Source organism: Cynocephalus volans, chromosome 3 (genome assembly GCF_027409185.1).
Source record: "Cynocephalus volans isolate mCynVol1 chromosome 3, mCynVol1.pri, whole genome shotgun sequence".
NCBI lineage: Eukaryota > Metazoa > Chordata > Mammalia > Dermoptera > Cynocephalidae > Cynocephalus > Cynocephalus volans.
Genome location: NC_084462.1, coordinates 87,478,806 through 87,491,605, shown reverse-complemented (window position 1 = coordinate 87,491,605; position 12,800 = coordinate 87,478,806). Strand labels below are relative to the sequence as shown.

Sequence of the window (12,800 nt, the reverse complement as noted above, 5' to 3'; positions counted from 1 at the left end):
ATGTTGGATAATACTGGAAATAGTAAGGGGAAACAGCAGTATAATCTCTTGTCTATTGAACTATGACTTTTACAAAACCATGTCAAATTGAGGTTGATAGTCTCTCAGCCCAGAGAACTGTACAACACAAAGGGGGATCCTAATGTAAAATTGAGTTAATAATCATAATAGATCAATATTGGTTCATAATTGTAACAAATGTACCACACTAATGTAACATGTTGATACTAGGAGAAACTGTGTGTGAGGGCAGGGTATAGGAACTGTCTGTACTTTCTGCTCAATTTCTCTATAAAAACCTAGAACTGCTATAAAAAGAAAGTTTGTTACTTAGGAAAAAATTTAAATAACAATACTTATATATTTAATTATTAAAATAATTAAAATTAAATAATAATTAATAATAAATAATAGCTGAGGGTTCTCAGGGAAGTATAGCCAAATGGTCAAGGTATAAAAGAATTACAGCACAAGGTAACATAAAGGAAAGTCCATATAATGGAGACCTCTAACAAATAGGTTGAATATTGAATTACTCACTTATGCTTAGGATAGTTTGTACTTTATTATCTTTCACCTGGGCTACTTTAGTAACTTTCAACTCCAAGGTCTCTGTGCCTACAGCTCATGCTTTCTCTTCTGCATGAATTTCCCTTTGCTCTCTTTCTTCATCTGGTTAACTTCTATATATTCAGTAAGTTGCAATTCACCTATCTGGCTCCTTCTTTTTCTTTCTTTCTTTCCTTTTCTTTCCCCTCCCTCCTTCCCTGCTAACCTTCCTTTCTTCCTTCCTGTCTGTCTTTTTTTTGGCAGCTGGCCTTAAAGGGATCTGATCCCTTTATTTTGGTGCTCCTGGCTCTTTCTGCCTGTCGTTTTTCTTGTGCTCCTCACATGCACATGAGCTCTTGTACTTCTAGTCAACTCTTTGAATTCTTTGGCCTTTTATTCATCACTGTGTGGATCTGGGGGAGTTTTCACTAGAGAATGAAAATAGGATGGTTTGAACTTCATTCTTACCTTTGAGCCTTTCCAGGCCTTCCTTTGATGACAATCTTTAATTCTTCTGTCTCAGAATTGAAATTTTATCTGTCTGTTCTTCAGATACTGTTCCCTTCTATGTCTAGTTTTTTTTTTTTCTCTCTCTCTCTCTTCTAACTCTATACCTCTAATTTTGAACTTCTTTCTGCTCTTTGGATTAAACTCTTTGTCTTTAATTGTGCATAGGAAGAATTTCTTGAGCTTTTCATTGTTACCGGAAGTGTTAATTCCGAGGCTGGATGTTTGACTGCTATATATGCTACTAAAAAGGGCTAGTAGTGGCTAGATTAAGCTAGATGATTGAAAAACTTGGAATGAGAGGATGTTCTAGCTGAAAAGGACCTTAGAGAGATTTAGACAAGTGGTTTCCAAATATGATTATGAATCAGAATCACGGAGAGTTTAAAGAAAAATGAGACAGATTTTTGAGCACTACTTCTATACCTTCTGTATCTGAATCTCTGAAAGCTTGCCTGCATGTATAAAGAGATCCTTGACAGATTCTATGAAGTCAGCATGATCCTGGTTATTAGATCAACATTTGCAGTCCTAACCCTTCACTTTACAGACAAAAAAACCTTAAGGTCTAGTTCACATACCTAGCTAATACCAGACCAATGTCAAGAACTCAGTTGTTCTGATTATTTATTAATTTATTTATTTATTTTGTTGCTCATTGATTCCTGTTCTTTATCATTCATTTAGCTAAGAAGCATTTATTTAGTAGTCTTTGGATTAGGTGTTATTTCCTTTGGAGGAGGAGTATAATGTAATAATTGAGAGTACAGCTCTGGAACTAGAGTGTCTGAGTTCATATCTGGCATTGTCATTTCCTGTGTTTGCTATTCTGGGGTAAGTTCATGGCAAACTCTTTGCCACAGCTTCCTCATTTGTAAAATGTGAATAGTAAGTACAGAAGATGACATTTATATTTTCTAAGATATTTATAAGAAGGTCCTTTTTGTTATAATCTAGACAGGCCATAAAGATAAATTTGCCAGTTAGGATTAGGATTAACTAATTAGCATATTAATAAACTAATAATGTGGGGCCTCATACAAGATAGATGGTTATTGCTCTCTCACATTAAAGAAACCCAGGCTGGTCTGTTAACTCAGTTGGTTAGAGCATGGTGCTGATAACATTAACATCAAGAGTTCAGATCCCCGTACCAGGCAGCTACCCCCCAAAAATAAAATAAAGAAATCCAGAAGTTGTCAGCTTAGGGTTGTTGATAGCTTCATGATTATAAGAAACCCAGTCTCCATTTCTCTTGCTGTCCTGGCATCTTCAGTGTTCCACTTCACAATCCAAGATGGCTGCTTGCACTCCAGCAATCATGTTTCAGTCTAGCCAATAGAAAAGAAGAAGTGGGAGAAGAAAGATTGTTTTCTCTTCCAGGAGGACTCCTCCTAGAAGTCAGTGGCCAGAACTCAGTCATGTGGCAAAGGAGTGTGGAAATATCTCTTTTCTGGGTGGCCATGTATCTTAGAATTGAGAGTTCTATTACTTAGAAGGAAAGGGAGAATGGATATTGGCATCTGCTCTACCACAACAATAGGAATTTTCATGACTCTGATTGAATTCATTTAAGGTTATACGGATTCAAAGGAATCAGAACCTGAGATAACCTTGTTCTTTGTCAGTAAGGGAGATTTCACACTGGGCTCCATCAGTCCATCTGGTATAAGAATGTATACCTAGGAGCATTTTGTTAAACAAAATATGCTCGTCTTTTCATTCATAGCTCATTTTTGCATGAGAGCAGCAACTTTTCAGTAGATCTGGTTTATCAGTTATCTTTCCTAATTGAATTCATTTTAGCTTCTAAAGGAGGTAAAAAGATAAAAATGAATGACAGTTTGATGACCTAGTAATATGAAGACTTAGAGTAGACAATCAATAAATGGTAGCTGCTTTATTATTATTGCTATAAATATTTGATTAGATCATCCCCAAAGTTTCTTCACTGTTTAAAAATTGAAGACTGGATTCCAGTCTTCAGGTATTTCACTAGTGAATGTATCTTTGATAGTTTTTGCTTTGTTTTAATATTGTTTTAAATTTCTAGTTCTCAATTTTGAACCATATGGACTCTCCTTTTCTTCATCTGGCTTCACTGGACGACAGTCTCCTGCTGGCATCTCTCTTGGTTCAGATATATCTGGGAATAGTGCTGAGACAGGGCTGAAAGAGTAAGTTCCTTTCTATTAAAATTGAGACTATGGGAGTGTTTAAATGTTTTTTACCATTCCATTTGTTTTCTGCTTCTGCTTTATATCATCATGATCATTATTTGCTTATTTTATCTTGACTTCCAAGAAGTTTATTATTTCAGTGGAATTCAAATAATTCAAAGGAAGAGGCACATTTGTGGCATTGTGTTTTAACATAATGGCTTAGAAAGGTTCCTAGAAACTAAACTTTGTATGGGCTGTTGTTTCAGTTGTTTCTGTTTATTGGTCTGAAGGTATTGATATTGTATATCATGTCGTTATACTTTAAGATCTTACCTACCTTCCAAGACAGCATAGATATATATAAGCTTTACAGATAGTAATAATGTGTGTGTTATTGCTACTTATTGTAAAAATATATGTATACACATATATATGTTTTTAAAGAAGCATGTTAGAACTTATACACCCAGGTAAGTGTTTAGCATATCATTCTACATTTCTCATAATCTACTCATTCTGTTCTTCTGATAAATACTTCTTATAACCATCTCATTGGAAGATTGACAAATATAAAGATAATCATAAAGTAAGGTGACTAACATTACCTGGGGAAGCTGTATAGACCTGAAGAATGTGTATACTCACCTGAGAAAGCTGTTTACTTTACTAAAAATGCTTCCTGGGCTTCTTTCCAGCCACCTTGAAAATTTGTGATATATTTGTTTTAATATCTTATTTGGTGCTAAGTATTATCCTTTTAAGGTAGATTTTGACTTTGAAAATATAATTAAATTTCTTTTAGAAACATAATTAAGTTAATAAAATGAGATTGTGTGTATAAAGTACATAGTACATAATAATAGCAGCTAACATTTGTCAGTCATTAATAATAGTTGTTATTACTATCATTATCATCACTATCCAAAAGCTGAGTTTACCAAATACAATTAACAATTAATATGAATAATTTTGGTCAATATACTGATGTGACAGTAAAGAAAATGGCCTTGTTTATGAAGGAGCTTCATCTAAAAGAGTTCAAAAATATTTTAAGTAATGGCGGCATATTTGGAGTAAATGTGATAAAATCTCAAAGGTGACAACTTTGAAGGATGACATTTGAATTTTGAGTTCATGTATATTCATTAAAAAGTTGGTCATCTTATTTTATGATCATCTTTGTATTTGTCAATCTTCCAATGAGATGGTCATAAGAAATATTTATCAGAAAAATGACCCAAATAGATTGAGGAATGTAGAATGATATGCTGAATGAAATGGCATAAGTTAAAGTTTTTTCTTAATTTTTTCCTGCTCTGTTAAAAGGCTTATTTTCTTTCCCAGACATTTAATTTTGGTACTACAAGCATAGGGTGCAGATATGGTTTGTGAGCATGTGATGACAGAGGTGACAGCAATTAAGTGTCCCGAAAGAACAAAGAGGCAAGGGAAAGAGAGACAGGAACCCTCCAATCTCAGGGAGGAACTTTCAGTCCCTTTTACCTGCACAACAGGTGACAGCATCTGTTATTTAGTACTGAACTGGGAGACACGACAGGGCCTTGTAAATCCTGTATGTGTACATGGATCATTCAGAGAAATGGCTTTTGGCAAAACTAGGAATTGTGTATGCTACATTATCATGAAATTGTGTATGCTACATTATCATGAAATGGAACATGAGAGATGAATTTAAATTTTTTTTTCCAAAGAGGACCACAGCTCACACATTATTTAAGATTAGGAACCAATGTGGTAATTGGTAAGGCGAATCAGCTTTAGAGTAGAGACAGTTGCTCTTCTACAGTCTCTGGCAAGCAGAGAATAAAATAGTACCAAGCCCAATTTACAATTTCTTACCTGTAAACCCTATTACTGGACAGCACCCTACCTTAAATGGGAGCTCCTAGGGTTGAGTTAAAGTACACCCCTAATCTTTTGATGGTTACTTGGTCAGAATTTGCATCTGTGTTTGAATGGCTTATTAAAAATAATATAAATGCACACCATACAAAATCATAAAACCGTAATAGTGTTGTCAAGATCCAGGCAAAAATGACTCATGTTTAAAAAAATTCTTTTACAGTATGTTTCATATCATTGAGGCATATTTTGTGTATGAAATGGTCTTATATTGCTCTCTAATGTATTTTCCCACTTTTTAGATTGTCTATACGTAATGCATGACAGAAAATTTATGCTGGTAATAGGCATGTATGCATATAAAATAAGTGAGAAACACCTTTAAAATAGCTTAAGGCTCTTTTTCGGCTCATTTTCTAGCCCCCTTTCATTTTGCCTGTTGTTGTGGGTTGGGTTCCCTGAGAAGCACATTCTGCAGTGACATTAAGTATGCAGAATATTAAGGAGTGCCCTTGGGATTGACACCTGTGGAAGGAAGAGGAAAGAAGCAGGTTTAGGCCTAGGAAGAAGTTAAGATGCAATGCATGGTCAACAACAGCCTCTGCTGGCCCCATGGGGAGGTCTGGGTGTAGAATGGCCCTTCACAGTCGTCCTGAGTTGGGCCAAGATGGGTGGCCAGGATTTTACATTTCTGTTCACCAATCACTGGATGTGGGCTGCCTTGGAAGGTGTGTGATCTCAGGTGAGGCAGCCCTCTGCAGCTGAGGCAGTCCCTGCTAGCACTCCTAGCAACACTTCCGACCATACTTATTGAAGGTAGATCTGGATGGAGTAGCCCAGGGTCCACCACACCTGCCTTTTTTTGTTAAACTAATATTTGAATCATTTGTTAATGACACTTGGGTACTTGTTCTTTTTTTTCTTTTTTTTTTTTTGAGTAAATAATTAAAGGAAATATGTCAGTTCAAGAGGTTACAAAGATACTGTAATTGTACTGTGGGTATTCATGAATTTCCTAGAGGTCCTGCTTTTGAGATCCTAGGGATGCAAAGGGTCATTTTAGTGATTCCCATGACCACTTTTGGATCTGCTTGTGGTAAGGACAACCAATTTTCTTCTAAGAGGTTTATTAATGTTTTATTTCATTTAACAACTTTTTAGAAAACTCTTTTGGTACCTAAAAGAGAGAGGGAAATGAAGATACTTGTAAAGAAATACACAGCAGTAAAAATCATTGCAAAGAATAAACCAGTTCCTTGTAGGGCATTCTTTATTAACATTCAAATTTGCCTTCAGTCACTTACTACTTAATAGCATTGATTCTTTACTCAGTATGAAGTATAACTACTTGCTTTTTGTTTTTGGCCTACTACAGAAAATCAAATTGATCACGATTTCAACAAATTAGATGGGAATAATAATGAATACAGATATTTCTGAGTCTTCCTTTTAGATTCATTTCATGATCTTCCTAACTTGTAGTAGAAATTTTTAGAATGTTGTTTTGGGCCATGACAGGGATGCTTAAATGAGCCAGGTGCCAAGGACACATAGTTCTATTTTTTTTTTTTTGGTAGTTTTTTCTTCCTACAGTTTTATGATTAGCAAATATAAATTGTATATATTTAAGGTGTAAAACATGATGTTTTGATATACATTGTAAAATTATTACCACAATCAAGCTAATTAATGTTCTTATAGGAGAACAATAGGGACAATCTGTGGCTGTTTCAGCCTGTGCTTACGATGGTATTAGTCACTTCAGATTCATAGTTGTAACTTTTGGGACAACATTAGATGAGTCCATATTCTAAATTTGGCCCTGGACTTTTTGCCTAGATGCCTTGCCTGGGCTTTTTGGGTCAGATACCTGACACTTAATCACTACTTTAATTCTTCTTCAGCTCAGGTATAAAAAATTCCTAAGCCTCATGGTCTTTCTTCTGTAGACCAAACCAACTAAGCTAACCAGCCAGTGCCTTATTTTACTTTTATAGAAGTACATTTATAATATTTGAAAATGTAGCTAGTGTTCACATTAAGAAAACCTTCTGTATTAAAAGTAAATTTATACATAGGAGTATATTTGAATGACTGTTTTTGCTTTCAACAGGATTTTATTTAGTGAATTTATATAGGTATAATCCCTTTATATACAGCTAAGAAACTTGAGTCATTTCTGATATTTAACCCATCAGAATTTTAAAGATAAGGTATTTTTGAAAAGTCAATGGGGGAAAGGAACCAATTTACAATAATTCTATTTTTGTGCAACTTATCTAAGCAATTGAGTGAAAATTACATGGTCCGAAATTTTAAACTAAGTCTAGAGTAGTGGTATCTTAAATCATGTGACTATGGTGTGGGGGGATGTTGGCTGTAACTAAAGTAAAATCTAGAGATCTAGGTTTTACTTCTGTCATATAAAATATATATGAAAGCTGTTTCTAAAAGGCCATGGGTAATGATGTGTTTTGGAAAAAATGCCCCCCCAAATAACTATTTAGCAGTTATTTAAATTGACTTGATTTCATTATCAATCTCCTTAGGACAAATAGCTTGAAGCTGGAAGGTATAAAGAAATTGTGGGGGAAGGAGGGCTATCTTCCCAAGAAGGAGAGCAAAACTGGTGAAGAAACTGAAGCTCTGCCTGTTCCTCAAGAGAGTATAATGGAGAGTGTAGATCAAGCTAAAACAAAAAAGGATCAGTGTCAAGTGCTTACCCAATCTAAAGAAGAGAAAGAAAAGCAGCTGCTGGCATCATCATTATTTGTTGGACTAGGATCAGAAAGCACTATCAATTTGGTAAGTAATCAGTTATGTTCCTCTAAGAATCTGTGTACCCTGTTTGTACAAAAAACTGGCTCTGTAAAACCTCCTGACTATCCTCTGTACACATGGTGGGAAATGGTTTCCACAGCTCTCACTTGCCATCATTTTCCAGCTCCAGAGCCAAAAAGAGAAAATCCAATTGGCTCAACTGAGTGGCATCATGCAGAAGGAGGAGCAGCTAATGATGAGATACAATTAGCATGTATCCTCTTGCCTCTCAACCCCAATTTTTCCTCTGTCGCTAGGACAGAGCAGACGGGATTGGGACTAGCTAGAGACGTGCTCCTTCTTTATCATGCCTCCTTTTGTATGGCTGCTTTTCTCCCTCAGTCTATTCCATACTGATTTTTCTCATGTTTAAGGTTCTCAGTTACATAGATCAAGGCTGGGTTGATGTATTTCATTTTAACTAACTTTTATTTTTAGGTCAGTTATTTATTTTGAGTTAATTTTTTATATAGTTCACTGTTAAGAGTCAAGTTTTTTTTTATTTTTTCACCTTCACCTTTTTATTTCATCTTCATTTTTAGAAGACATTTTCTCTGGATTGCAATGCTAGGCTGACTGTTTCTTTTCTTTAAGTATTTTAACAAAGATGTCACTACAGCAGTGTATTTTGGCCTGTGTAGCTTCTGATTAACAACAGATTGACAGTGCAGATGAGTTCATTAAACTTGAAGACAAAGTAATAGAAACTATCCAAAATGAAACACAGAGAGAAAGAAAAGACAAAACAAAACAAAAAGGAACAGAATCAGTGACCTGAGGGACAGGATCAAGCAGTCTAATATGCGTCTAATTTGAGTCCCATGATTATTGGAATTGGAAATCCATTGCCCACTCTCCCATCCGCAATTTCCCTTGTTTTTGTGTTAATAGAATATTAGTTCTTGTTTAATGACTTCTGAATTGGGAGGTCAGAGACAAACTTATCTGCTTAGTGTTAGAAGAAAGTGTTGGGGCTTGAGGGGAATGGAGACGTTATGAAAAGGGAACTAGAATTCTGATTAACTAGAATCATGTGAAGGGTAACTGTGCAGTGTTGTAGCCCCCAGAAGGATAGAGACATGGACTTACAATAGTGCCAGTTTGCTGCACTGATTCTAGATAGAACTTTGTGAGGCAAGGGAACACTTGAACCATCACTTTTCTTACTTAGATTCACGAACCATTCCTCAGAAGGTTTAAATCAAGGATGGCAAATTTGCTGTTCCTGTCTCCTGAGTCTGTGTCAAACATACATCATCAGTCAGTTATAGAATTCTTTCCTGCTGAGTTTTCCAGTCAGCCTTTGCCAGTTGATTCTTGAGGTAAAACCAGTTTTTCTTCTCTGCTTATTAACTCATAGGCTGTGAAATCATGATTATTATAGATTACTAAAACAGTTTGGATCATCTCTGCATTTGAGGGTAACTTAGTCTTCTACAGGACAACTCTGGAAACTCAAAAAATGGCTAGGTTTCTCAGTATTTTTAATTTGTCCAATTCTGTAATCTAGTATTCTGAAATCTATCGAGTTTTTAGAAGTGTTCATGACTGACTTTTTGACTTTATTTCTTTTTTTATTTTATGTGTTTTTAAAAAGAAGTAAGATTTAGCTAATATTTCAAAGTTATGTAGCTGTCCAAATTTTAGGTCTTAACATTTTCTTCATCTCTGATTTTTTGTAGCAAGTTAGTAAACTGCTCATTTGGAATTACAGAAAATGTTTAAAACTCATGACTAATAGAATGGTTTCTTTTATGTTATTATTATTTTACTTTTGCAGCTGGGAAAAGCAGATACTGTCTCTCACAAGTTCAGAAGGAAATCAAAAGTCAAGGAAACCAAAAGTGGAGAAACAGCCCATTCTCACAGTATGACCTGTTCTTCTGTTAGTTCTTTGTCAAATGTGGCATATGATGAAGATTATTATTTGAATACTTTACAGGATAGAGGAGACAAGGAACTAAAGAAATTTTCTCTCAGTTTGGAACTTTTGGATTCTGAGCCTCTCACAGAACTACCCTTGGTTGAGAAACTCTCAAATTGCAACCTGTCTGCACCTTCTTTGTTTGCTGATAATGATATGGAAATTTTTCACCCTCCTCAATCTACTGCAGTCTCAGTTGCCAAGGAAATGTCTTTAGCTTCTTCTTTGTTGGAAGAAACTACTGAATACATACATTCAAATCTTATGGAGGTCTCTAATAATGAAACCATATCACTGTTTTCTTACAAAATTTGGAAAGATGATTGTTTATTGATGGTCTGGTCAATCACTAATAAGAGTGGTTTGGAACTGAAAAGTGCTAACTTAGAAATTTTTCCTGCAGAAAATTTCAAGGTAAGAAAATGAATGGTTTGTTATTTCTGCCTTAAATGGATAGTGCTCGCTAATAATGTTTCTGCTGTTCACTCTTCTGATGGTTTTTAAATTTCTCCTTCTTTTACCTTCTTTGCAAAAACAGGTAAAAGGTGTGACAAATTTTTTCCTTTTTTTTTTTTTTGACTGGTAAGGGGATCGTGACCCTCCGCACGGTGTGGTTCTCACCAGCCATACCTATATAGGATCCGAACCCACGGCCTCGGCGCTACCAGTGCCGCACTCTCCTAAGTGAGCCATGGGCCAGCCCAATTTTTTACTATTTTGAGTAGGGACAAATTGTTCAAAAGAGGCAAAGAAGGAAGCATAATAGAGATTGTATTGGGGAAGGCCATAGCTACAAAGTGAGTTTAGATGGAGCACAGTGAAAATGTAGGCTCTTGGTTTAGATTGCTTGGCTCATTAGCTGTGTTACATGGTCAGGTTATTTAACTGTTTTGTTCCTCGGTTTGCTTATGTTTCAAATGAGAATGTTAACAGTGTGTGCCTGTTACTGTGAAGGTATGAGTTAATACCTGTAAAATGCTTACAGCAGTACATGGCACCTGGTAAGTATTATTGTTTATTTTCAGTGTGTACTTAGTGTTCTCTTTTCTTGCACTGTGTAAATGTCTCATTCACTCTTGTCATAACTACTGACAGGAAATTCTGAAATTATTTAACAAATCAAGTAAAAATATTGAAGGGTAAATTTGTATATTACCTCTTTTTTCTCTCACTGATGGATTATTCTGCACTGAGTGCTCAGACATCAGTTCTGTTTCTTTTCTAGCTCCAAGAGACTGCCATTTTGATTTCTGGGAGTATGTTTAATTGCATTTTTGTGTGGATGTCCTTGGTGGAGTTATAATGTATATCTGTCTTCCACAAAACCGACCCCTTTTCTTTTATGAACTGGAATGTGTTGAATGGGATATTGTCTGGGTCACTGACTGGGGCAGAAGTTCCCAAATCTAGATGTACATTTAAATCACCTGTGGAACTTAAAAAAAAAAAAACCAACCCAGTTGCTTGAACACTACCACCAGATCTTGAGTAAGGGTAGAGAATGAGAATGGAAGACATCTCTATTTTTTTTTTTTTTTTTTAAACTCTGCTAGCTTCAAAAATCTGATGCCGGCCAGTGTTGAGAGCTTCCAGACTAGAGTTTAATAATCTTTTAAAAAATAATCATACAAGGGCTTTAACTGTAAAGCCATTTGGTATGTAATCTTGACCTGTGTACTGTTATTTCTTGTCTGTGCTAGTTAATTTTTCTCAAGGTTTGTTATTAACTTCACACTACTATGCTTTTGTACCACTTCAATTAAATAGAAAATCAGTATTCATATAATAGTTTGTATTGATCCCTTCTTCAATACTTTTATTACTTTTATTTACAGATCACTGAGCAGCTGGGATGCTGTTTGCCTGTAATGGAAGCAGAAGGCACCAAAAACTTTCAATATAGTGTGCAGATGGAAAAACCTTTTACAGAAGAGAATCTTTCTGGTTTTATAAATTATCAAATGATGGATACTCATTCTGTTCAAATGGAATTTTCCATAAACTTATCACTGTTAGATTTCATTAGGTAAATATTTTCAGGAATGTTATTTATTCATTCAGCAAATATTTATTAGGCTTCTTTTCTGGGCAGAGGAACTATGCTATGTGCTAGGGACTATAACAGTTAAAAACCAGATACATTTCCTACCTTCAGGGAGCTTCCAGTCTATGGAAGAGACATTGAACAGTCACATAAATATATACGTAATTATGATTTTGCTATGAAGAGAAAATAAATGGTACAGAGGGAGATTATGAGACCTGACTTAAGGTAGGGTTGGTTGGTAATCTGGGAAAATTTCTGAAAGTAGTATCTAAAATGAAATAAATTCAAAGATTCTGCATGGCTTTTTTTTTAAGCTTTTGAAGTTTTTCTCATTTGTATTTTATTCGTTTAATTATTTCATAAAATCTGTTAAGCTTTAGAGAAAAGAAAATCAATATAGTGATTAAACTTTTATTAAACATACAATACGTACTTAGCACTATATTAGGCATTATGCAGTGTTAACAAAATAATTAAAACAATCTCTTAACACTTTTGCTCTCATTTAGTTTTATAAATGTATTGTACTGTCTTTCAACATTTTTTAAAATGAAGACTGCCTGAACCAAGAATGAAGAATACCAGTGAATATCTAAAAAATTTTTAACTTCCACACATTACTTGTGTTACACTACTATAATTTTTGCCCACTCGTTAAGGTCTTTTAGTAAGAACGTGTCTATCAGTCTGTCAGAGTATTTATGTCTGTGTTGCAGTGTAAGATAAAATTCAGCCTTCACAAAATTTATATTCTGTGACAGTGAAGATATTTCCCATGATGAGCATTAGTAATCTAAAGAAACACTATATATATAACATAAACAGTTCTGTGTGTATTAATAAAATCTTTATATCTTTAGAAAGAACTTTTTTCTTGACTATAAAATCAATGTATACTTATAAAATTCAAATGCTATAGAAAAATATG

The 12,800-nt window shown here is 34.8% G+C and overlaps 1 protein-coding gene across 1 annotated transcript in view; it reads left to right on the top strand.

The window, feature by feature from the left end:
* AP4E1 (adaptor related protein complex 4 subunit epsilon 1) overlaps positions 1-12,800 on the top strand; it is a 68,736-nt gene that overhangs the window by 51,161 nt on the left and 4,775 nt on the right. Inside the window, exons 16-19 of the mRNA XM_063089541.1 lie at positions 3,110-3,233; positions 7,631-7,886; positions 9,682-10,239; positions 11,661-11,851. Of these exons, the coding sequence (XP_062945611.1) occupies positions 3,110-3,233; positions 7,631-7,886; positions 9,682-10,239; positions 11,661-11,851 (1,129 nt within the window). The remainder of the gene's footprint in view (positions 1-3,109; positions 3,234-7,630; positions 7,887-9,681; positions 10,240-11,660; positions 11,852-12,800) is intronic.